This window comes from Tiliqua scincoides, chromosome 4 (genome assembly GCF_035046505.1).
Source record: "Tiliqua scincoides isolate rTilSci1 chromosome 4, rTilSci1.hap2, whole genome shotgun sequence".
Classification (NCBI taxonomy): domain Eukaryota; kingdom Metazoa; phylum Chordata; class Lepidosauria; order Squamata; family Scincidae; genus Tiliqua; species Tiliqua scincoides.
Window position 1 is genome coordinate 138,645,778 of NC_089824.1, and position 26,894 is coordinate 138,672,671.

The 26,894-nt window shown below is 43.3% G+C and overlaps 1 protein-coding gene and 1 pseudogene across 1 annotated transcript; one reads left to right on the forward strand and one right to left on the reverse strand.

Annotated features, from left to right (window-relative positions):
• Positions 1–1,491: 1,491 nt before the first annotated feature.
• LOC136648462 (calcium-activated chloride channel regulator 2-like) lies at positions 1,492–26,894 on the reverse strand. Its single transcript, XM_066624575.1, has 14 exons — positions 26,703–26,894; positions 21,634–21,771; positions 20,151–20,301; positions 18,599–18,707; positions 18,236–18,404; positions 17,052–17,279; positions 15,332–15,559; positions 13,280–13,457; positions 11,148–11,254; positions 9,096–9,317; positions 8,376–8,646; positions 6,325–6,495; positions 4,321–4,557; positions 1,492–1,895 (listed from the first exon to the last, which is right to left on the reverse strand). Exons 1-14 carry the CDS (start codon positions 26,892–26,894, stop codon positions 1,492–1,494), a joined length of 2,805 nt encoding a protein of 934 aa, XP_066480672.1.
• Positions 23,364–23,480, forward strand: LOC136650328 (5S ribosomal RNA; annotated as a pseudogene).

Below are 26,894 nucleotides of genomic sequence, written 5' to 3' on the forward strand. Positions count from 1 at the left end.
CATGACAAGGAGCATGTCTAGAAATGCCTAAAAGGACACATAATAAACTCCAAGACCCCCTTCATAGATATGACCTGCAGCATAAGGAGACATTTTAGCATGGTGCAACCCTACGCTATAGAAATATGCATGTGGATAATGTGTCCTTATAGGCAGAGCCAATCACATTGGTCTCTCTGTAAGAAGGCAAAAGTCTACTTATAACCCTAAGTTGCCTGAGAATCTCCCACAAGGGAGGCAGCACTGGGATTAATTTTTTTTAAAACATAAGCCCTCACAGATGTAAATGTATGTGCATAGAGCAGGGAAGGCACCAGGAGCCTGTTATGCATGCACAGGCACCTCTCAATGTGGCAAGGAACCCTTGAAAAGGCAGAACACACAATCAAGCAGAGTGGTGTCTACATATATACAAATATGCATTGCTTAATGATGGGATATGTTCTGAAAAACAGGTCGTTGGTTTAGTGGTTGTGCAAACATTCTTAGTGCACAGCGCCATCTAGTGGGACGATCTGTTATAGCCTATTGCTCCTAGGCTACAAACCAGTACAAACCTCCATTATAATCTTAAGGGACTACCATCATATATGCGGCCCATCATTGGCCAAAAAGTCTTTATGCAGCACATACCTGTAATTTGGAGAGCCCATGTTTCATATATGATCAGTGTGAAGTCTGCTGCTGCAAAACCATCACTCCAACCCATATATATTCAGTCAACATGAGTACGCCTTGATACAAGACTTTAATGAAGATAACTAAGAGGATCTTGGCTGGATGTTATCTTAGATGTTATCTAGGGAAGCTTCAAAGAGTGTCTAATATGATTCCTTAACAACTCTTACCTCATAAAACCTGACTCTCAAGAAGACAGAGTCTTTCAAGGTGCTTATTCAGAATGTTTAAAAGTTTTTAAAGATATTTTTTAAGAGTTTTAAGAAAACTTCCAAATTTTTGTTGCTATAAAATAAAATATTTACATGTTTAAAGATATTTTTTTAATGGACATATTCCAATACCCCCCAAAAATTTTTAAACAGTTCTTGTCCAAGAAACATATATAAATGTTGGTATAAAAGCCATTAGAAGAGCAACAATTTTTCTCCAGGAGCTCAAGGCAGGGGGTGGGGGAGAAGACTGGGTTTTAGTTCCAGTTTTAGAAACATTAAACATTTCCTTTTATATCCATTAAAATTCCATCTCTCTACCCATGCACATTGCACACTTTGCTGAGAATCCAAGGACAGAAAAAGCATCTTGCGAAATGCGAGGAGGCATTTGTCAAGGTCAGATTTAGACCTTCTGGTTTTATTATTTGTATCATTGCTATTCATGTGCACATTGTAATTCTGCCAACTTGCATCGTCTACTACGCCTGGAAGATGGAAATAAAGTACATTGCATATATTCTTCTTTTCCATAAATCAGCAGTAGGAGTTTGTGCATTAATTTAAAACACCAAAAAGGGGCCTAAGGAGTCTTCTTATGTCATAATATTCCTTCTTCAACAACTGCCTTCTTTTTCTTTGAAATCCATACTGTTGCGGTTATAATGAGACAGCAAGCTGCCGACAACAGCCCGCATGTTGTTAGAACTATCGTTAAGGCATTATGCTTGGCATGAGGGATGTGAAAGTCTTTCTGAGGGAGAAGCACAACAGCCTGTGCTATGTTGGACACATCTGAGTACCGAGAGACTTTATCAACTGTGCGGACAGCCACATATATCCGTGTGATGTTTGCCACTGCAAAAGCTTCTGGTCTAAACACAAATGTTTCCTTGAAGCCAGCCTGCTGAGGTATCAGGCTGGAGGAATTCACAGATGCAGCATTTTCAAAGCGGTCTCTCAGCTTCTGGGGACTTCCACTTGTTCTTATTTCATAACGTGCAGCTGAAAGCAAAAATATGTGATGTCAGCTCGTTTTTTCCCCTCAGCCTATGCTTACTCCCTGCAAATGAAACTCTTGACCGACTGTGCTCAAGAGAAATAATGGTTTCTTTCAGACATCAGGCTGAGCCATTTTGAAACTGAATCAGCCTATTGCCCAAACATGACCTCATTAGGTTTACTAGGAAATAATAGCTGCTAAATTCAGTAGGTTAATTTAAAGTTAAAAGTAAATGCTGCTCAAAGAACTATAACACTGGTGAGACATGTATTTATTCCTATGGAGCGTTTTATAACTGATTGTATTTTTATTTTCCTGCTTTTATCTTCCTCTTCACCCAGGAACATGTACCTTCAAAACAGTGTGCATGACCAGCACAAACCCCTTCAAACTGGCCAACAGTGGTGTATAAATGACCCCAAGAGGGCCACAGGCTCTGGGTGCCAAGTTGCAGGGGGGTGACAGAGGCCACCTCCCAATTTTTAAAATCTTGGTCTTTTTAAATAATACCATCATGTTATACATCATTCAAAGTGCAATTTCACACAGAATGCAATGAAACAAACTGTGACCTCTATACTATCAAAAGTTATAGCCAAAATACCAAAAAAGGAAAAGACAACTGCCTTATATAACAAAAGTGGATTACACCAAGAATCCTACAACAAAAACCATATACTGTAACAATCAGTGGGTTACACTGGGATTACCACTTGGAATAAATAGCTTGTTGCAAGCATTTCAGAAAACCAAATGTATTCTTCATAAGTGTACATATGTTTTGCCTTTCTTCTATAATACAACAAAACTGCTTTTGCATGTATGATAGACCACAAGCCAACTGCATAGTATCTTAATGGGAATTCCTTCCCTGTTTTCTTTTTGGTTATGATCTCTAACGTTCAATGTCTGCGCTACTTCTCTGGCCATTCTTATTGTTATTCATTTCATATCATGACTATTACTGAAAATAATTTTATCATGGGAAGGGTGCCAAAAATGTATGGGCCCCAGGTGCCAAATGACTTTCGTACACCACTGCTGGACAGGGAAAGCTTCAGCTGGCCATTTCAGAAGGGTTCCATGCTGGTGGCAGGCACCGTTTTGAAAGCCCCTGCAGCCTCTGGAAGGTTCCTGCTGGCTTCCTGAATGCTGCAGAGACCTGCCAGAGCAACAATGAGCACCAAGGGGCTGTTTGGTGATCTTCCCCTCCATTTCCCCACTTCCAAGACCTCAGAGACGTTTTGGGTAAGGTGGAAGAGGTAGTGAGAAACACAGTGTAGTCACCAAACAGCCCTTTGCGGGTACACAAATTCTGACTGTATGTCAGAAAGACCGCACACTTGCTGCTATGTCTGATGCAAATAGCCGGGGGGGGGAGGGAGTGGGGCGACTTATCAGCACTCCATCACCATTACGACCATTTCCACACATGCAATTCCCTGTGCATGCAGGAATAGATCTGTTCTGCCAGTGTACACAAGATTCCTCCATTACCCAGGAACAAAACGGTCCTGCAGAGGGTTTCTGTGCAACGAAAAACATATCACAAGGTATGGTCATATCTCTGGCATGCAAAAGGACTTGTCACGTAGAAGATTATTACTGCATTGGCAAGAGTAATGAACTACAGAGCCAGGTTTCACTAGACCTGGCTTCAATAAGAGTTTTATAGTTCATAGGCCCTATCGGTTTATTTCAGAAGGAACAAGCAAGACTGAGTGCGCAATCCTAACCCCTTATGTCAGTGCTTTCCAGCACTGACATAAGGGCAATGCAGCTCTGAGGTAAGGGTACAAACATTCCCTTACTTTGAGGAGGACTCCGTGAGTGACATCCAACTGCAGGATGCAGCACACGTCCCATTGGCACCACTATGCCAGTGCTGGAAAGCACTGACATAAGGGATTAGGATTGCGCCCTTAGACTATTTTTGCCATTTTCCCACTATTTCTGACTACTTTTGCCATTTTCTAGTCAGATAGATAAAATCACCTGGAGTCCAGATTTGAACAGCATGACAGTGGAACTCTGTTTTCACTTTTCCTTAGATACTCAAAAGCATATTCGCTCATACGCTCAAAACTTAATAACCAAACTATACACAATGTCAAATGCATGTATTTAGAGGTTTACCTTTACGTCTGAGTAGCAGCTGTGTAGTCCACAACTTAGGCTGTAGCACAAAAGTAGGGGGTATTTAACCCTATGTGCTGTTCTTTTTCCAAAACCTTTGTCTTTGTCCCTCTCAAAGGCTGCTTTACTCTGAAGTAGCTATTTACTACAATTGTAGCATGTACCAATATAAGCTTTATTTATACATACACACACTCATGCATACAAATAGGATGCTGCTGGCAGGCTTAATTAACTCTATAGATAAAAACGCTATTGAATGTGTGGTGCAGGAGTCAACACTGAACCTACCTTGTCCCTGGTCGAAATCATCTCCAGGTGCAGTCCAGGTTAACTCAACGATATCACCATCTGTTCTCGCATCAAGATCAATAATTTTGCATGGGGGAAACACATCAGCATAGAGGCCGGTAGAAACTGTAGATACTGTGAAAGAGCCCCCAGAGGCTATTCTTCTGAACCCTCCTGATCTGATCAGCGTATCTTCACTATTCAGCAATGGCCTTGGTGCATTCATCTGAATTGTACCTTCATCAATTACATACATATATAAATATACATGAGAGAGAGAACACCATAGAGAACTACTATAGAGAACACTGATACCCACTAGAGGGAGGCCCCTGTATCTGCAGATCCCATATCCGCAGATTCACTTAAAAGGGTTGTCTGAGCCCAGCAGAGGCAGTGGACGTTTGTCCGTGGCCGCTGCTGGGCTCAGACTGAGCCTTAGAGGCAAAAATACATGACTTCCAGTTTTTCAGCAAAACTGGAAGTCACATTTATAATGACTTATAAAGCATTTAAAATGTTTCCAGTTTCCAAAAAACCAGAAGTCAAAAATTTTTGCCTTTAAGGCTCAGTCTGAGCCCAGCAAAGGCGGGACTAGAGGGATGTCCATGGCCTATGCTGGGCTCAGACAACCCTCCAGAAGCAAGGGAAGCTTTGCCTGTATCCATAGTTTCACTTAATTGCGGGGGGGGGGGGTTCCAAATGGAACCCCTGTGTATACAGGGGCATGCCAGTATAGAGTTCACTATATTGTATAGAGGTCACTATATTCTGTATATTCACTATAGAGTTCACCATAGGGAATACTGACAGTACATGGAACTCCTATCTGATCTCATTTATAAGTTGTACACTAGGATGTAACAAAATAAACAGACTTATCTGCACCTGTGCATTGCTACTCATCAGGGCCATAACATACTGCCCGGGTGTCTGGGTGTCCTTCGGCCAGGAGACTCCAAAGGGAAAGGGATGTTGTGTGAGGTTGCAACAGCATACCACGCTCAGAGGAGGACTCGGAGGTAACTGCCTTACATTCAAGGCAGTCACTTCTGGGTTCTCCCTGGACAGCAGGGTGCTGCTGCAGCTTTGCACATGCCCCATCCCTTTTCCTTCAAAGGCTGGGAGCCTCCAAAGGGAAAGGGATAGATAGGGCATGCGAAGCCAGCACACAAGGCAGTCACTTCTGGGTTTTCCCCAGAGGGCAGGGTGCTTCTGCAGCGTCACATGCATCCGTGCCTTTCCCTTTGCAGGCTCCCAGCCTCCAAAGAGAAAGGGACAGGGCATGTGCAAAGCCACAGTAGCATTCTACCCTCCAGGAAGAACTGGACAGAGGCAACTGGGCAGAGCCTCAGGACAATCACATGCCCCACCTGATGTAGTGGCTGGGGCATGTGACCCTCAGGCTCAGTCCAATTTATGCCTCTGCTACCAAGAGGGAAAATGAATTCGAGCAGCCTGAAAATAATGCATGCATACGTGAGATCTGCTTAATTCCCACCATCATAAGTGACTGCATTTAAGACAGCAAAGCTTTTAATACAAGCTTATTCGTAGGGAAACATACCCCGAATGCAATATTTATCTAAGGGCTGGCTTTTAGAATGATTTCTGTGGACACACACATATGACAGTATTTCAGTATAATGCATCTTCTATGTAATTTTTTCAAAGATGAATTTATGGCATGGATTGGTGTTGTGTTTTTTTTAATCTAGCAAAAAATTCAGCAGTCACTAATACAGTTAGTGACTGGTGCAAATCCAAGTAGACCCATTGGGGACCATGGTGTGGCAGAGTAGGTAAATAAGAATTTCATTTACTTACCTCTCTGTTGCACCATGGTCTGTTCCAGAACCAGTTATCTACTTCAATAAAGTTTGCACAAGAGCCCTCGCACTGCTTAGTGCTTCTTCCTACTGAAAACATAATCATCTGGGAACTACCCTGTGCACATGCATTGAAACAGACGTGCTTGAGTATGATTTGACTGACATCTCTTACCATTTTCTATGTAACCGGGAATATAAATGGCATTACTCCCTAATGTTGTAGGGTAAGGACCAACAGTCTTGTTGTCTCTCTGAACACGTAATTTTACACTGTATCTTCCATTTCCCTTGAAAGAAAACAGGTATTTGGAGTATACACCATCATTTTTTATAACATCAGCACCTGGATATAAGAGAAAGAGAATATAACATAAAGGTTACTCTACACATTTTTTTTTCCTTTTTTACCCTCCTTTTCTAGTTCAAGGCAGGTCAAGTGTGAGAGAGGGTACTATCAAAATAGCAGAATTTGTCTAGAGGCAACGACTGTTCAGCATGAAACATACTGGGTTGTATCTTATGCTTAGTTAATTATGCATTATAATTAGCCCAATTCTAGATACGTCTACTCTGAAGTCAGTCCTGTTGAACTTAAAAGGACTTAGACGAGTACAGGATTGCAGCTTTTCTAGTTAGGATACAACCCGTTGGCAGCGAGAACTGTGCAGCTAGATTAACAAACCTCCCTGTTTTCCTTTATTTTGAAATAAAAGCTTAACTACTGGTTTTGACCTGGAAGAAAATCCAAACTACTAAACTCAACTTTATTCTCATGATAACAAAATCCCAGTCACTTAACCATTACTATGCTTTAATAGCACTTTGGAACAAAGAAAAAGTAATCTTAAATCATCAGTTTGCATCACAACAAAAGTTCTAAATGATAATCTCCATTAAGAAATTGTGAAAAACTCTTGTGCATGTTTACTTGGAAACAAGATCCACTGTGGTCAATGGGTTTACTCTAGTAAATGTATTCAAGATTGCAGTTTAAGACCAATTTTATGAACAAGAGACCAACCTTGAACTCTTTAGCACAGCAGTACAAGTGTATCACTAGTGCTGGGTGTCACAAACATGTCATGAAACCCTGCACTGAGTCAGTATCAGCCGGATGCCGCCCGGAGCTAGGTAAGAGCTCTGGGTGGCAGCAAGGGCCTGGGGGGGAGGCGTTCCAGATCAGGAGGAGTGCAGGGTAGGGCAGGGTGGAGGAGGAACCAGAGCAGGTGGGGGGTGGAATTGGTGGAGTTCTGCTCTGCTGTATCCTGAACTCCATGTCAGGCCAAAAGGCCCAACATGGAGTCTTTCAAGTCTGCGCTGGCAAAACAGCCGGGGCAGACTTGAGAAGCCCCACTGCGGAACTTGGAGCTTTCTCCAGGGGAAGGGGACAAAAGTCTCCTTTCCTCTGAGGAGACCTTCCGTGGCTACTGCGGGGCCACAGGATGCAATGGTAGTCACTTTGGCGCTATTGCACCCAAAGGCGGCGTCAGCAGCATCTTTAAGATTGGACTGTGAATCTCTTTTGCCCCTTTTTTGCTGATGCTTATCCAGAAGAAAAAACATAGCAAAAGTATTTGCGTACTATCAGTTTCACATTTATATTGCAAAGCAATTGAAGCAAGAAGATATAGGGCCTTCTCAGTTGTGGCACCACCCCACGAGAACCAGCTGCCAGAAGATCGGACAGCAGCCTCTTCAGTATATGGTTCCCAGTGGGGCTTGAAAACCCATCTGTTTTCCCAGGCCTTTGGGGAGTAGGTACTCCTTAAGGACCCCTTCTTAACTTTTATGCTGCTGTACACTATTTGACATTTTGACTTGCTCCTTTATTGTTTTAATGGTTTTTAAGGTTTCTATTTTAATTTTTGATTCTGATGTTTTTATATCTATGTCTTTTGGGTTTTTAGAAAAGCAGTTTAGAAATCTAATAAATAAAACAAAGACTGTTTTTAAGTTACATGTATGAACAAACGGAAAGGTTAGGATCCTAAAGCATACTTACCCAAAGGAAAGTTCCACTGAAACTAAAAGTACCTCCAGGTAAGTGTGTTTAAGATTGATATATACATTTCTGTATCACATTTAAAAACTAGACATTTTTTAAAGCAGTGTATTAGTTGCTTTACCTATTGATAGCTCAATCATCCACCTTGCACACCACTTAATTGAAAAGACCCAATTATGCTCTTCCCATGATCAGAGTTCTTACAAATTGCTTGTTACCTGCACCATTGTCTAAAAGATCGAAGAAAACTGGATCCCCACTCTCTGGCTCAATAATGGCAGTCACATTTGCACCAAGAATGGGAGAAAAGCCTTGATTAACTTGTGCATACACAATCATTGGATATGGATGGGAGTTTGTTTCTTTATTTGGGTGGACTCTCACGGAGATGACACTTGCATCAGACTTTACTGGGCGGGAGGTCACAGTCATTGTGAGGACATCTGGCAATGCGTGAGTGTTAGTGAGTGTATATGTCCACTCTCCGACCTGAAAAACAAATTTAAACATAGTCAAACATGTTTACCAATCCATGCCTATTATTTAGCCCAGGGTGTCACACTCGTTTCATACAGAGGGTCGAACAGAATTCATCATGCCTGCTGAGGGTCAGAAGTGATGTCATTAGGCAGGAAATGATATCATTAAGCAGGTCATAACCAAAATAAGCACTCTTTCTCACTTAGGAACTCAGCTGCAAATGACAGAAGAGAATACATGCAAATTGTGATCACATTTCAAGATATGGGAGAGCCCAATTTTCATGTGGGTTGCCCTTTCAGCAGTAACACCTCACCACTGCTCAGTCACTGAGAGCGTAAGGGCCAGATAAAAAGCTTCACGGGTTGCATCCATATATGTTTGACACCCCGGATTTAGCCTTTTGTCCCAAATATGGATTCCGTATGAAGCAAATGAAGGGAATAATTCACTATTACCTGTGCAATTCCTGGAATTTGTAGACGAGCCGTGTGGAAAACAGGATCAACATCAAAGTCTTCGGTGGTATATTTCTTTCCCATAGGGTCACCAAGGGTGATAGTAGGTGTGTTTATCTGCCATGTCACGACAAAGAATGTGTCCTTTCCCACAGTGCTGTCAATTGTTGTGGTCCTGTTAACCTGGCTGTTGCCCTTCACTCTTTCAGCAGCACTTTCAATCTGTTCAAAGCCAGGATTACAGTAATTTTTAGTTGCTTGCATGCTTACTCATGTTACACTTTAGAACAGTGGTTTCCAAAATTTTGAGGACCAGGACTTTTTTAAACAACAACACTCTATCGGGACCCACCTAGGTTTACCAGACTTTTTAAAAGGAGATCTAGACAGAAATATTTTATTTATTTATAAGGAATAATAACCAGAAAAAAGACCCTCAAATATTTATCTCCCTATATTTACACATGCTTGCAAACTGCAGGAGCTGTGTTCTTTGTAGGGTAATTAGCAGCTACAGTATCTAATCTTTGAATAGCCTCAGTATCTGATTTTTGAATAGCCTCAAGCAGTTAGTTATCTGATCCTTCCGTCACCCTTTGCAACCCACCAAGAATCAGGTTACGACCCACCAGTGGGTCCCGACCCACAGTTTGGGAACCACTGCTTTAGAAGATAATTTTAAAAGATCATAAAACCTAACTCAATTAATCCAGGGCTGGGCTGCTGCTAAGGTACAAGAGGATAGATAGTAAAAAAAAGTTGCTACAATAAATAAAAATTATTTTATTACTAATATGAGTGTATATATCCCTCAAAACAAAGAATAAATAATGGTACGCAAGATGGTGCCAACATTTGGTGGGTCCTCAGGGAAATGATCTGTTACAGATCCCCCAATATTACACTGTGTGCCCTTTCAAATCGTAGTCGCATCTGGGTCACACCATTCAGGAATTTCAAAATGGCACCTGCCCTGGCGAATATGGTGCACACAGTGGTGCTACTGTTCTCCCTACGTGATTCAAGTTATGGGGGTGCTTATTGGATAATGGAGAGAGCAGTGGAAAGAGTAGAGCACGCTCCTTTCCCAGAGAATGGCATCATTTTAAAATTCCCAGATGACCAGGCCCAAACACTGCATCAGAGTGGGGCATCTGGAAATTTCAAAATGGCACCAGCCCTAGGCAAAGTAGGAGGATGCTTGGCTGCTGTTGCTGCTCCACTAATATTGCCCACTAAGTGTCAGGCACAGGCCCCAGCACACACCTGCTAAAGATCAACATATGATGCCACCCTAATGGTATGATCAGGTTTTAATATAATACACATTTTAGAGGCCATCTAAAATCCAAGAGGTTTTCAGAGATCTTATTTAGATTCAGATTGTAAATAGGATGCAGAATGGTTAAAATTTCATTACTTTAGAAGTATAAACTTACCTCGGTATTCAAACTCCCTGTGAGTTTGAGAAATGCTGGTCTATAGTCAACAGTACTGTACCACTAATGGCCTTTAAGTGTGTGATGATCTCATCAACCTGTTTTCCCACGTCCTTGGATCTAGAGCAATTAGGTTCAGCTTAATCTAAGCCACACAAAAGACATTCCATCTCTCTACCCATGCACATTGCACACTTTGCTGAGAATCCAAGGACAGAAAAAGCTTGTTGCGAAATGCGAGGAGGCATTCGTCAAGGTCAGAATTAGACCTTCTGATTTTATTATTTGTATCATTGCTATTCATGTGCACATTGTAATTCTGCCAACATGCATCGTCTACTACGCCTGGAAGATGGAAATAAAGTACACTGCATATATTCTTCTTTTCCATAAGTCAGAAGTAGGAGTTTGTCCATTAATTTAAAACACCAAAAAGGGGCCTAAGGAGTCTTCTTATGTCATAACATTTTAGAGTTCTAGAAATCAGGGGGTTCCAAGCTAATGTATTTTGAAACTCTTAACATTAAGTCTCGTTTCTTGGTTTCCTGAAAATGTGCTCAACTCTCAGTGACATTAAGACATAGAAACAGTAAAAGCATTTATACGAACAGACCTGGACAGGCTGATGACTAGCATCTCCATGACCTGCTACAATGGCAGTGAAGACATCTATTAGGCTATTTGAGTCTGGTCTATCCGTGGCAAAAAACCTCAGACCCCCTGAAAGGCAGCAGAAAGAGAGATTTTAACAGAAATTTAGCAAAGATAACCATTTGACTACGGTGCCATTTTCATCATCCATAATTAAGATGTCAAAATGTTACTCATGTCACTTTACAGTAGTTGATCCCAACCTTTACATGAAGGTTGGGAACACTGTAAGTATTTGCGGGGGGGGGGGGGTGACGATGGCGACAGCCCCTCAGCTATTGTGCCACCACTGCAAGAAAAGTTTTTTTTTAAGTACCTGGGGTAGCGCCGTCCATCCGGAGGGTGCAGGGGGCTCAGCCCCCTCTGCGGCCCTTCCTGCTGCTCAAAACAGCTCCCTGCTGCAATCGCAACCTACATCTGGTGTGCTATCTCTGAGGTGCTGCCACCGTCACTGCTGTAGCCACCCACCTTAAAGGGGAATGCAGTGGTTCCAGTTTCCCTGTGGGGCTGCGGCCCCAGGTTGGGAACCACTGCTTTACAGTGAATCTTTTTCATTAATAAGGGTTACAGAATTTTGCCTTTGTAAAATCAGAAGTTGATTCTTGAGCTGTTTTAATTTCACTGTGAATAGTTCATAGAAGAATGTCAGCCAGTGGGACTAACCTCTAGGGCTAATAGCAGCTTGGGAAGGGAGAGATTTTCATCAGTACAAGTGGGAAGAGTGAGATCCCCTTCCCTGTGCACCCTGGTTCCAATCCTGATTCCACCATCCCTTCATTTTTAAAAAACTAAGACAGAAGCACATATGATGCATTTAAAATCCTGGGTGGCTTGACTCCAAGATCCTTTTAACTGAACAATGCCAGGGATTGAACCAGGAAAATTCTTCAGGGAAAGCATTCACTCATGTACCAAGCCATGGCCCTTTCTCATCCATTGTTCAATAACCTGATTACCTTTAAGCACAGCAGCTATGTAGCAATTACATCAAATGATTGAAGAAGTGTATCCAAGTGCACCACCATACAGACTGAAATATGAGCCAGGGTGGTGTAGTGGTTTGAGAGGTAGACCTGGAAGATCCAGGTTCAAATTCCCCCTCAGCTATGAAGCTTCCTGGATGACCTTGGGCCAGTCACTTTCTCTCAGCCTCACCTACCTCACAGGGTTGTTGTGAGGACAAAAGGAGGGGAGCAGCTGTGTACACTGCCCTGAGCTCTTTGGAGGAAGGGCGGTATAAAAATGTGAAACATAAATACATTTCTTACAGTACATTCCTATGCGTATCTATTCAAAAGATACACAGAGGATACAATGGGACTTGCTTCCAGTTACATGTGTACGGGGCTGCCATCTAAGAACCCAGTCCTATTCTTCCCCCACCAATGCAACATTGCCAAAATGCCTGCAGCTTCATCCTGTGGGGGGCAGCTGCAGAGATCTTCTCTGGGTAAGAGAACAACCAATCCCTTACCCAGCTGTAAGCCCCCTCAGTGTGGGGGGAGGGGATCTACTATGCTAGCTTAATAGGTTGCAAAGGTCCATGTGGACCCACACCATGGGACTGGGTTTGAAAAGAGGGTTAATTTGGCAGCCACCACTGCTGCCTAACTTGCCCCCTTCCCAGAGCTGATCCACCCACCTCCGGTCCCCGTCACCACCCCGTTCCACACTCTCCTGCTGCCACATTGTTTTGCCCTCCCTTGCCCCTGCTCCACCCTCCCCCACCTCCTACAGCTTCCTCTGCCACCTTATGTTCATCAGCAGGCAGCTCCATATTTGCTGGTGCCAGAAGGAAGACACTGGCCTTCCCACCAGTTTCCCAGCAGTGCAGTTTGTGGGATGCAGCTGAAGCACCTTTTATGACCCGTGCTGACTGTTTTATAGTACTCCGTGCCAGTGGAAGAGGAGTGCCACTAGCAGATGGTACGTATAGGATTGGGCTGTTAGTCTTTAACCCATTTTTGCCTGGTCCTCAGGTATACACATTTGTCCCTGTTGCATATATGCAGAAATGGCTTATAAGGTGTTACAAAATGTTTTTGTTGTTTTCAGTAGTAAAAAAAAAAGAATATGATAAATCAGAGAATCCACCTGTTATTCTTCCCAGTTCTTCAAGTTCTTTGGGTGGAGATGGCCCCAGAGCAATGGTGTGAATTATTGAGTCACTCTTGATTACATCAGAAAAACATTTGCTTAATGTGCTGTCTTCTCCAGCAGTCAGCAATATGATTTCAGAACTAGAGGCATTTCCACCATGATTTTTCATTACCTGGGAGCAAAGAATTAAGTATTTACATATACACACCTGTTCCACTGAATGAATTACCTTGGAATAAAATAAAATGTATAATTGAAGCGCGTGTTTAACTTGAGCTTCTTTAGGTATATTCCTATATTTCATATCCAAAGGCCAAAATGACAAGCACCCATTTATTTATGAGGTGTATGGATATTCAATTCTGGGGCTTTTTATTTGAATAATGTTGCTGGCAACCTTCAGACTCGAAAGACTATGGTATGGTATTTGAATAATAGTGTATCATAAATACTTGAGCTGCTTTGAGGATGCAGGTAAAAAGAAGGAAAGAGACAAAAATGAAATAAAATAGGGAGAAAATAAATCTAAAAATAAATGAATAGAACCCACCCCACCTCCCCAATGTCAGACTTGCAAACTCTTCCCCACCCCCTTTGTTTTGTTACTCAGTGGCAGCAGTTGCCACCACCTCTCCTCCTCCCCTGAGAACAGAGTCTGCAGAGTGGAGGAGAAGGTTGAGTGATAGTCTCAAACATCTCCCAGAAAAAGCTCTAGGCCAGCAGTCTCCAAATTGGAAAAGTCCTCCCCATCCTGACTGGTACTACCATTCTGCCGTGTTGCTGCTCATTTTCCAAGCCATCACATCTATTGTGCGCCGTCCCAGCAGGATATCCAGGCAGATGCGACATCCCAGAATGCCTTTGTGCAGCGATCAACTTGGAAAATGAGCGGCGATGCAGCAGAACTGTCAGCACCACTCATGGGGGAGGGACCTTCTCTCAAACCCTGGATCTGGCCTGCAAGCCAGGGTTCAGAAAGTCCTGCTCTAGGCTACCAGTCTTCTCCATCCATTCACTTCTTCTTAAGAGGAGGAAGAAATGGAACAGGTGCTGGGCTGAGTCAAGGCAGTAGGTGGTTGTGTGAGTGGCTACACGACAGCGAAGGCAGTGTGTGGTCCAGTAATAGGCCAACCATCAGCAAGAGAAGGCAGTAGTTGGCTGTGTAGCCAATGGAGGCAGAGAACAGGCATGGTTCATCTGTGGCACTTAAACTGGCCAAACAAGCTGATGCTGTGAGTCAGACCATTGAACCAAGCTTTGTCTGCTCTGAATAGCAGCTTTACTAGGGTATCAGAAGGTTTTTCCCAGCCCAGTTATCTAGAATTGCCATATGAATCTGGGACATTCTGCATTCAAAACTCTATCAATGAGCCACTATGGCTTTCCCCAATAATGTGCTTCACAGACTTCACCTCTTTCTATTATTTTAGCACATACAAAATAATTTAGAATAACCTGCTGTCATTGATTTCAAATGACAACTCTGCTTAACCATGACAACTCTGCTTAACCATGATAACTCTGAATTTGACCTATGTGTTTTACTGAAAATAATTCCTGGTTGGCAACCTTCAGTCTCGAAAGACTATGGTATAAGCCTACAGCGCCCGGTATTCCCAAGCGGTCTTCCCATCCAAGTACTAACTAGGCCTGACCCTGCTTTGCTTCCGAGATCAGGCATGTGCAGGGTAACTATCATAGGAATATTTAACATAAAGTTCTCTAGGTCTCAGCACCTAATCTGTTCTGATATTTGCTCTTTTCCATTCTAGTGGTTTTGGGGTTATTTTTTTTTTAGGATTTATAAATTTAAAATTTTCTTCTAGTTAATATTTTCAGATCTGCCCTATTTGGTGTCTAGATTAAGTTCCCTTTCCAATGCCTTAACTAACTATTGGTCCCACAAGACATTCATCTACCTTTGGTAGTTCTGTTGAGAAATATTAGATGGATCCCTTATGGGACTGGTTCCAGTTATCCTGCACCCTAATTAGAAAGTTCATATCAGATGAGAAATGAGAAGAAATGGGATTTGTGACACTTCACCTCCAGTCCCAGTAGTAGCCCAGCACATATATTCGTTTGTTCACTAGATGAAGCAGTGGGCAAATCTGAAGCAAGCTGCTCTCGTATATCGTGATGGACAATTTGGCGAAGCTGAGATTTGACTTCCCCTGTGTGACCAAAAGTGACAATCCCAACATACGAATTCTGTTCCACAATTTGCAGCAGATACACTTCTGCTGCCTGATGCATCCGTCTGAGTCTATTTTTCTATAGATGATAAAACACCAATCATTATTCATTTCTCAATTCAGAATAATGCAACACAGATAACTTCGCTTTTACTGGATCAATGTCAAGCAAAATACTCAGGTTCTATATAACCTGAGAGTCTGCAAATGCTTACTATTACTACTACTTATTGACAAGGGTTTCCAAATTTTTTGGCCAGAGGGCTGCATGAAATATCTGGCGCAGTGGTGGGGGCCAGAAACAAATTTAAATATAAAATTTAAATAAATAAATTAGAGATGGAACTTAGATGAATGAATAAATGAATGAGTGGGCTCATTCACTCAGCCTCTCCAGCCCTCAGAACACCCTCCAGATGCAATCAGCTCTGGTCATGTTCAGTCAAGTGGGCCAGAGTCTTTCAGGGGACAAGAGGCTTGCCACAAGTCGGATAGAGGCTCACTGCGGGCCGCATCTGGCCCCCGGGCCGGGGTTTGGAGACCCCTGGATTATAATAATACAGGTTAGCCTGTTTATCTGTGGATTTTCTATCTGTAGCTCTGGCTCAATGCAGGTGCCCCATTTGGCCCACTCTGAACCCTCCGGAGGATTTTCTGAAGCCCACAGAGGCCTGCAGCTTCAGAATGGCCCCAGAGCCCAAAAAAAGAGACTTTTTAATGCCCTTATAAGGCATTCTGAGGTCCAGGGAGGCCCCTGGAAGACAGACTTGTACAGCCTCCGCAGACTTCAAAAAACCAGAGGCCACCAGAGCACAGCACAGCTCTAGAGGGTTTAGAGGTGCCGAAATTGCAGATTTCATTATCTGCAGTTTTCAATATCCATGGGGAAGCCGAGAATGGATTCCTCACAGATATTGAGGCACCACCTATATATAATCCCACTTTTCTCAAAAACATTTCCAAGGTGGCTTACAACAGTGTAAGAAAAATAACAATTCAGTACCAAAACCACAAAGAAAAGATAATGAAGAGCACCCTGATTAGCACTTCCAGCATCAGGAACCCACTCTGAAACAGAAGCACTTGCTATGAATGGAAGGAGTGTTCCACTTGCAAAAAAGACTCCTTGCATGAGCAGAATGCCCTTTCCATTCATGGGAGTTGCTGAAGGGAGCTCCCTGCAGTAGCACTAGTCAGGACGCTACCATCTCACCTATTGTTAAGTTTCTTATTCTTAGGAGTTGGCATTGTTGGGCACTTGCCAGGAGCCAAGAGCTTTCAGAAGAACTCACTAGTGATCCCCGAGACCAATCCCATGCCCACAGCCTTTGTGTGCTAGTGGCAGAGTGACTCTCTCTAGCTCCAACCAGGCAGGAGGAAGACCACTGAGGGCAGTTTGCCAAGGCCTCCTCGAAATCTGGAATCAGTCCTGCTTATTCAACAGGACTTAGATGGAATCTATGTTCTAAAACAAACTATATACAATAGTTTTTTTGTAAGCACAATTGAACAAAAAGTGAACTGCGTTTCATCTACAAATGTCCAATTTTTTTCACACCACTAGACATTACCTCATTCATGCTGCTAGAAACATCCAAGACTAAACAGATAAGTCTGTCTGTAGCTTGTAGCAGTGAGAAGGTGGGAGGCCCAGGAAAGCTATTGATAGCCATTGGAGTGTTGAATTTGAAGTCATCAGAGCTCATGATTACATCCCATGTGCTCTTATAGTTGCACTTTCTATTCTGGAGATTGGGAGCTTCAGTATTATGATTGCCTGCATCACAGAATTCAAACACCTGAAAACGGGAAACAAAGCAGATGCAAGAACACTGCTGCAATATAATGATTACCTCACAAATGTGCTTGGCCACTTTTTTCATGGGGTGCCATAAAGCAGGACTGAATAGTTTGGTCCACCTGCACAGAACCTCAAGCTGCTGAACACCCCTCTTTGTAGCAATTGGTTGAACTTCCTGTCAGTTTCTTTTATACTCTGCTCTTATAAGACTTGCACTTTGCAAACAAAGTGTATTCATTTGCATGATACAGCAGCGCTGGTTCCACTCTCAAAAACGCAGCAAGAACAACTGAAAGTGCAGAGGGCAGAATGGGGCCAGGAAGAGCGTGGGTTCAGAGGCAGTGTGGCCGCTGAATCCTAGTCCATGTCCTGGCTTTGATCCCCTGGCACAGGTCCACAGCATCTCAGCGTTGTTTCATCCATGGAAGGTGGAAGAATAGGACTGGGCTGTAAAAGTAGGACTGCTGCAGTATACTCAGGCCTGGAAGGGGTGCAGGGGGCAAAAGCTCCAGGTGCCGCACCCATGGGCCTTGCGGGGGGCACCACACCACCTGCCACACCAACACCCTGCTACTTCTGCCCATCATGTTGCCTCTGCTTGCCCTCCAGAGCCGTTTTGGGGGCAGGAGAAGCCCCATGCAGCATTCAGGACCGCTCAGAAAACCTTCTGAGGTTCCTGACACAGACTTAAGCACTACTTCAGGTTTACTTCAGGTCTACCAGAAGCATCAGAAGTCTCAGGAGACTTTCCAAGAGGTCCTGAACGTTGCATGAGGCTCCGTTGCACTGGGTAGGTATCTGGATGGAGGGAAAGTGTAATGCGGGGGAGGGTTTGGGCACCTCTGCTCTACATTAACACACATTGAAATAAAAGGGCATGCAATTCATCGATTCAAGAAGAAACAGCAGAAATTATTGGGAAAAGTTGTAAAGCATCTCTCTAATTCTACTTACAGAAGATAAGCTTTGCATGTACATTATGGAAGATGATACATTTTGAGCTTTGTCATGTATAAAAGTACATCCTTCCTTTAAAAGTCCTGTCCCCTGGTCAATGACACATTCGCCTTGGGTGCAGGATTGTTTTTCACAGACATAAATCCCAGTCAGTTCAGATGAACACCTAGAAATATAAGGAGGACAATCAGGGCTTGAAGAAGTCAGACTACCAAAAGCATTTACAATTTTGTAGCATAGAAAAAAAAATGAACATTTAAAATATGCATAGCTACAAAGCAAATAATTTTTATTCAGAAGAAAATACATCTATATTTCTAACCACACACAAAAAATCCTGGCAGCATAAGGAAACATTACCTTGTGGCTTTCACCTGATTTTGTTCTGAAATGTAGAAAGGAGTTTCAATATCGTACTCATCAAATACCCCCCATCGAAGGTGAGCCCATTCGTGGACAAAAAGTCTACCTGCATAAAGTATGGAAAATACATTTAATGGTTGTTTGATTGCAGTTATTTAACATCATGAAAAAAAGATCAGTAACAAATGTTTGACAATAGTTAGAACAGTAGCACAGTGGGCTGTGCCGTACATTTAGACAAGAGGACAGGATTTAGATTCCTGCATGGACCCTCAAAGCCATGCAACAGATAACCTTGGTGATGTTCTGTCTCAGTCTCCGTTTATTTGTAAAAAGGAAGCCATCTTCACCTTATTCCTCAGGTTATTTTTGCAAAAATGAATAAGGATGACAAGGTGGCGAATCTTAAGCATCTTTACTTAGAAGTAAATATCACTTAAATCAACTGGACTAACTTCTGAATCGAGACTTATAGGGTTGGGGTAAAAATCTACCATAGAAACCATTATAAAGTGACTCATTAAGGTTGCAATCCTAACCACACTTTCCTGAGAGTAAGCCCCACTGAACAAACTAGGACTTACTTCTGAGTAGACCTGGTTAGGATTGTGCCCAAAAAGGCTACCGCGGAAGGCTCCTCAGGAGAAGGGGACTATCGTCCCCTTCCCCCGAGTAAGGTAAGCAGCCCAGCAATGGGGCTATCACTTTACCGCTGACCAAAAGGTTGGCAGTAAAGGTGCTCATGTAGGGCGTGCAGCCCTCCACGAGTGCCCTGGATCCTGCAGAGCTCAGCTCTGTGGATCTTCTTCCCACCCACCCCCCGGCATGCCTCCCACCAGCCCCTGCCAGCCTCCCCCCCTCCCCAGAACTCCTCCCCCACACCCCCATCCACACCCCCGCCTCCTGTTCTGCAGCCCGCGGAACTTGGGCCACCACCTGACACTAGCCCAGCACCAGCTGGCACTGTGCTAACACCGGCGGGAGCCCCGCAGTGAGCCCCGCAAACATGCCTTATGGCACGTTTGTGACTGTGGCTGTGCTGCCGACCACAGGATTGGGCTCCAACCTATTTCCCTATTATCTGGAAATAATCAAACTATGTACATTATTTATATGTTCCCCTTCCAAGTAGTCATGAGCTACCTGTTGGCATCAAAAATTGTTTTTAAAAATTATAAAAATGTTCCTGTATATTTTACAGGAAGTGGAACACTGAATAGAAAGTTAAATTAGAAACTTTTGGTGTTAGAATCAACAATCATTGCTTGACTTGTTTTGATTTTTGGAAGAACTTAATGCCCCTGTTTTGAATCTGAACATACTGAAAGTTTCAACAAAGGGATTAGTCTGCCTGTATATGGTAAATGGAATATATAGTACTTGAGTGCAGAAGTTTAATGAAAAACTAAAGTGACCCTTGTAGGAGTGCATCATTTCTATCAATAACAGTTTAAGATGAAAACAGCTATAAGATGAGAAGAAGCCGACACTGCGCTTTTTCAGAACACAAAAAAAAATGAAACACAAATGATTTGTTTTTAAACTGTACCACGTGATCCATAGATGTCAATCCAACCATCATTTACTAAGAATTCTGGGGTGAAATGTATGTATTCCCCCATTTCTCCACACCCTCCATATTGCAACGTATATGGATCATTGCCATGTTTCCAGTAAGGAGGAGCAACAATGATATCTGCCTAAAAACAAAGAAAAGTGATTTCAAAAATTAGGTGAGAATAGTTACATGTCATACTGCCCAATCCTATCCATTGCCATGTTACATAATGCAGCCATGTCAACGGAGGCTGTGCTGCATGCTGTGGTGAGGGGTCAATTGGACAGCAAGCTACCTAATCACCTATGGGTTACCTCGGACCAACACCAGTCATTTTGCTGTTCTTAAAACCAAGTAGAGAAAACAGATGGGGAGGGGTTGAAAAAGAGGGGATAAGATCTGAGCCATGCCGGTGCCACCAAAATTCCTCCCTCCCTCTGCCTCCCCTGATCCTTCCCAAATCTTCCCTTCCTCAACCGGGACATGTCCCCATGGCTTCTGGAGCCACTGCCACAGGCACCACACTCTTTGAGGCAGTGGCCCAAACACATATAATGTCAGCTCGGTTTTTCTGCCACCATAATGGACCTTGAGCTGCCAGAGAGCTACAACCAGCAGTGCAAGGTCCAAATAGGTTTGGGGGCTTAAACAGTGACATAGAGGGACACCTAAGTCCCACAATCATTGTTATTTCCTTTCACAGTATGAAATATAGCAAGCATTTTTCAATTGCAAAAAGACCAAATTGCATCTTTTATTCAACTAATAACTATACTCAATGCTCATGCAAAACCATCTTATGTCTATTTACTTGAAAGCAAGTGCCAATATGATTCTCTACGTCAGTGCTATTCAAACTGGGGCATCCAGACGCCCCAGCCTGAGGGCCCTGGTCTCTGCCCCCCTAAGTGGCAGGGGCTACCTAGAGGCGGGGGGAAGGCAGCTGCGCGATCCCCTGGATCGTGCTGCTCAGGGGGCTGCAGAGGCTTGGGTGCACTTACCCAAGCCTCCTGCAGCCTCCCTGGAGTGCGGGGAGCCCAGCACAACTTCTAGCAGGGCTCCCCATGGCAGGGAAAGTGGATGCAGAGTGATCATGCTCCACTTCGGGGGCAGGGCGCGATCGCTCCGCATCCACTTTCCCTGCTGCGGGGAGCCCTGCCAGAAGTCGCGCCGGGCTCCCTGCACCCCATGGAAGCTGCAGGAGGCTTGGGTAAGTGCACCCAAGCCCCTGCAGCCCTCTGAGCGGCGCGATCTTGGGGATCATGCCACTGCCTTCCCCCTGCCCCCGCTGCATCGTCCCCACACCCCTGCAAAGACTTACTGGCTCTCAAACTCTCCCAGAGTTTGAGAACCACTGCTCTAGGTAATCATTTCCTGAACTTACATTCACAAGTTCCTAAAAAAACCCAAAAAGTTTCTAACCAGATAATTGGAAGATGTGAGATATTGCACAAACGGGATTTAATTCTCCTACCTTTGTATACAGCTCTTGCTTTGGTTTTGCATAAGATTTGGCCTTCCATGTTGCAGGTATTAAGATTTTGACATTCCCTATATAGGCCCTTCCTTGCGTCGCGTTGAACAAATAAGAAGAAGCTTCAGTAATCATTTCCTATCAAAATATAATAACAGGAGAGTTTATTAACATAAATCACTAGCTCATGGAAGTTCGCTGCTACCTGAAGAAAGTGTAAAGTTTAAAGTATAAGTACTTCCACAGTCACATCTATGCTAAAAAGTTGAACAGGTTTAATTATTTATTTTTCGCATTTTACTACTGCCCTTTCTCCAATTGTGTACATTATTCTTTCCCTCTTTTATCCTCACAACAACCCTATGAGGTGGGTGAGGCTAAGAGATGGTGATTGGCCCAAGGTCACCCTGGAAGCTTCATGGCTGAGGGGGGATTTGAACTTGGCTCTTCCAGGTCTAGAGTTCAACTATCAAACCCCTACACCACTGGTTCTCATACATATAGCACCAGGACCCACTTTTAAGAATGAGAATCTATCAGGACCCACCGGAAGTGATGTCATGATTGGAAGTGACATCATCAAGCAGGAAAAATTTTCACAATCCTAGGCTGCAATCCTACCCACACTTACCCAGGAGTAAGTCCCATTGACTATCATTGTTAAAAGAATATACATAGTAGCTTATTCAAAGTACAGCTGTATAATATTTCCTCAAATGCAGTCACATGCCATGGTAGCATCAAGTCTAAAATATTAAAAATTAAATATTGGAATGAATGGGGAACCACCTGAAATTGGCTCGTGACCCACCTAGTGGGTCCCAGCCCACAGTTTGAGAAACACTGCCCCACACCATCCTGGCTCTCCATAACAATACTTCTGCCAGAAAAGCCCTGAAAAAGTATAGTTATCTACAGTAATTTTTAATCTCATCTTGGTATTGTATTTAAATTATGTTTTTCATGTTCTTTTCAATTATATTGTTAGCACCTTTGAAGTGAAAAGTGGCTTAAGAATCTAAAAATCAATAAAAAGTGGGAAGGGAGATAGAGATCTAGAACAGAATTTTCAAAACCTTACCAAACTACAATTCCCAGGATTCTGAGATGCAAGTCACAATAGCTAAAATAATACAAAGCATACCCCAAAAGATAGATAAGTGAGAGGAAGAACAACTAACCCAAATAAGCAGTTGTGGGCCTGAAAAAAGGAGAAATGCCAAGAAGTGTTGCCACAACCATTCAAAACAATCCAGGTTTCCTCAAACAGCTGTGCTTAAAAAAATGCTGTATCCTTGTTTTAAATGGGATGTATATGTAAATTTCTGTATTCCAGAATCCTATAAAAGAGGACATATGAAGTTTCTTCATACTGAATCAGACCACTATATCAATCAATCTAGGACAGTCAGGTCGACCCCAACCAATAGCAGCTGTCCAGCAAACTTACCTAGTTCTACCAGAATATGGTACCTGAAACTGAACCTTGATTTCCAGCATACAAAGCATGTGCTCCAGTACTAAGTGATATCCTTTCCCACATTTTTAAACTGCTTTGATGCCTTTAAAAATATTGCTTATTATGTTTTATGATCATTTAAAATATACAGAAGGTTCATCCTTCCAATTTGGGTATTTAGCCATAGGCAGTAAAAGCACAAGGATTGAACCATCAATTTCAAAACAGTAACATTTGCATTCACAGGCAGCAAAATCTGAATAAACTCCCAGGCTGCAACTGTTACCCTGTACATGCCAGATCTTGTCTGGTCTTAGAAGCTAAGCAGGGTCAGGCCTGGTTAGTACTTGGATGGGAGACCGCCTGGGAATACCAGGTGCTGTAGGCTTGTACCATAGTCTTTCGAGACTGAAGGTTGCCAACATTCATTCCCAGGCTGCACAAAACTTGTTTGGGCACCTCTATTGCCGTCATAATTTTCACATAGGCTTAAGTAGCCACACAATTGGCTTTGGTGGCTGAAGATTCATTCAAATCAACCCTCCAGGTGTTTCTAGGTCACACCTTAATATCAAGGTAGAAGCATTACAGTGCCAGCCTAGATTGTCTACTACTGTATAGCCCACAGAGATTCTCAAATGAAAGTGGTCTTTACTGTAATTTGCACTCAATATCTAGTAATGACTTTTTCAATGGACACAGGATTACTGTCCACCTGGGCTTACTCTGACAAGACAATCCTAGGCCTAGCTACTCACTTCTCACTGTATTCAGTGGGCTTACTCCCAGGAAAAGCTATAGGATTGCAGACTGAGTCAAGTCTCCACAATAAAGACTGCAAATTCAAGAACTGTAGTTCTAGAAATGTATTATGTCCATCAGCTTGAATACATTTATTTGGACTGTATATTTGGTATGTGCTGGAGGGATAAGCAGAACAAGAAGTAAGCAAAACAAGCATCTCCCCTAAGGAGCATTGGACAATATGCTCCCAGGCTTTTCTCAAGTGGTAAACCATGGCTCAATTGACAGCATAATCCTAGGTGTGCCTACTCAGAAATAAATCCTGCTGAGTTTATTAAGATTCACTCCCAGATTAGTGTGTATAGGACTGCAGCCTGAACTCACTTCATTGAATGGAAAGAGTAGGGTCCCTGCCTGCTATGGGCCCGTTACCTGAGAGCAGAGACAAAGCAGGGCTGAAGAGGGGATGTAGAAGCCAAGAAGAAGACATGTCACAAAAGGCAGTTGTAGGTGTTAAGTGAGTGAGTGCCAAGAAGCAGCAGATGGGCTGCAGGAGCCACTGGACAGTTATAACTCATGAGCTTTTGAGTCTGGGGTCCAAAACACCTAGGAAATGTTGAAAGAGATGCAAGTTCATAATAAACATTATGAACCACAAACCACAGCAGTGAAGGGATGTGAAGAGTCATGGAGTGGAACAGAAGGCATTGCTGGTCAGAGGAGGAGCTGCTGCTCGCAACAACTGGGTCACAGTTGAGGTCCAGGCATCCAGTAAATGACACCAACATACTTTCAGACTTTTATTCCAGCCATGGGCATCAAGAAAAAAAAATCACTCAAAACTAAAAGAGTGTTTATCTGGATTTAGGGTTGCCGCTGTCTGAAATTCACCAGCTGCAGCTTTTCCCCAAAGGCAGAGGGATGCATATTTATTGAATGTTTGCCACAAAAATGCAACAATTAAAAGCAAGGAGGTTCATGCCAAACCAAAAAGCTGACAACCCTATCCAAATTCCAGAATCCACCCTGTTTGGGTGCATAAAATAAACCAATTCATGTATACTGTGCATTACTTTGGCAGGAAGGCCTCAACATTCAAGAAGAGTTGGCAATAATGAACCCATGATGGTTCTTGTTTTTTGTTTGTACATGCATTTAACTAGGCAGTGGAGTTCTGGACAGTGTGGTGTGTAAAATATTAGTTATTAATAAAACAAAACTGTTAATCCAGAGTCATAAAAGATGAGGCTACAAAATCACACAACATTTGGTTTTCTTCCTGAAACTTACATTTTGTTGAACTTGAATTTGGGTGGTTTGGTTTTTTCTTTGTATGTCATGCTCCGTTAACAAATGTTAATATTATGGTCTGAGAAAACTACATGCTGTTCTTACTCAAAATGTATCAGTTTGATCCTTAATTTGTACTGGGGATACTACATGTCAGAGCAGGACAAACACCCTGCTAACTAGACAAAGGGACATCTTATAAGGGATGGTCCTCCGTAAGTAGAGGTGTTTGTTTCTAGTGAGTAAGACAGGAGCATAGCCTAAGTCAGTGGTTCTCACACATTGAGCACCAGGACCCACATTTTAGAATGAGAATCGGTCAACCCACTGGAAGTGATGTCATGACTGGAAGTGACATCATCAAGCAAGAAAATTTTTCACAATCCTAGGCTGAAATCCTACCCACAGCAGTAAGTCCCATTTCCTAACATTGTTGAAAGAATATACATAGTAGCTTGTTAAAAGTACAGGTCTGTAACATATCCCCAAATGCAGTCACATACCATGGTAGCATCAGGACTAATGTATTAAAAATAAAATATTGAAATGAATGGGAACCCACCTGAAATCGGCTTACTACCCACCTAGTGGGTCCTGACCCACTGTTTGAGAAACACTGGTCTAACTCTTACTGAACACTATAGGCTTAGTAAAGTAACACCATTTTCAAACACTTCTATTTATAAGCAGTAAGTAGGGGAACAGCAACATCCTTGATGAACCTCAGCATGATGTGATTTTCAGTAATTTTTTGCTGGCATCTCATTTGTGTAAGTGTGACTAGTCAGTGACCCTTTTGGGACAGAGAATCATAAGAAAAGCCCTGCTGGCTCAGGCCAAAGGCCCTTCTAGTCCAGCATGCTGGGGCCCAGCAGGTAACTCTGGATGGCCCAGAAGCAGGTGAGAGAGGCAAACTTCTTTCCCACTGTCGGTCCTCTGCAATTGGTATTCAGAGGCGTACTTGCTGCTAAACCTGGAGGCAGCCCATAGCCACCATGAGATCTCCTTCCTGAACTCTTCCAATCCCATTCTAATGCCAGTCAAGCTGGTAGCTATCACCACATCTTGTGGGAACGAATTCCACAAAATCAGGGAGAAAAAGATCCAATGGAGGCCAGGGTGCCTGTACCTTGAACCACTGCAGAGAAGAGGGAACTTGGGCAGGTGCAGCTTTTTAAACCCTTCCATGCTGAGCTGCACCTGCCCACATTCCCTCTCCTACACAATGGTTCAAGGCACAGACACCCTGTCTTCCACTGGATCTGGCCACACTACACAAAATGAAATCATGCACAGTGTGAGGGATCTCTTTTTGGGTCCTTCTCATTCCTTTTTCTAGGAGGACGTACAGCCCAATCCTATGCACATCTACTCAGAAGTAAGTCCCATCAATAGGGCTTACTCCCAGGAAAGTGTGGATAGGATTGGGCTGTCATTTGTCTTTGGTTGGAAAGCAATCTAATCTATAGCTCAATAGTCGTGCCTGTTTTGCAAAGCATTCATTGCTGGCACAGCCTTTGGGAAGCCAGGGAACAGGAGACGGAGGGCGAGGGAAGGGCTGGGCGCCTCTTCCTACCTTGACGTTGTCGATGAGCTTCTGCTCTTCGGGGACCAAGGGGTTAATGGCGACCAGCAGCCCATCGTAGGCATTGCCCTCCAGCCGCAGGGCAGCGCCCCCTCCCAGCAGCTGGAGGAAGGCGAGCCCCAGGCGCAGCTTCAGCAGGCGAAGGGGGGCTGCTGCTGCTCCATTCGGTCCTCTGCTCTCCAT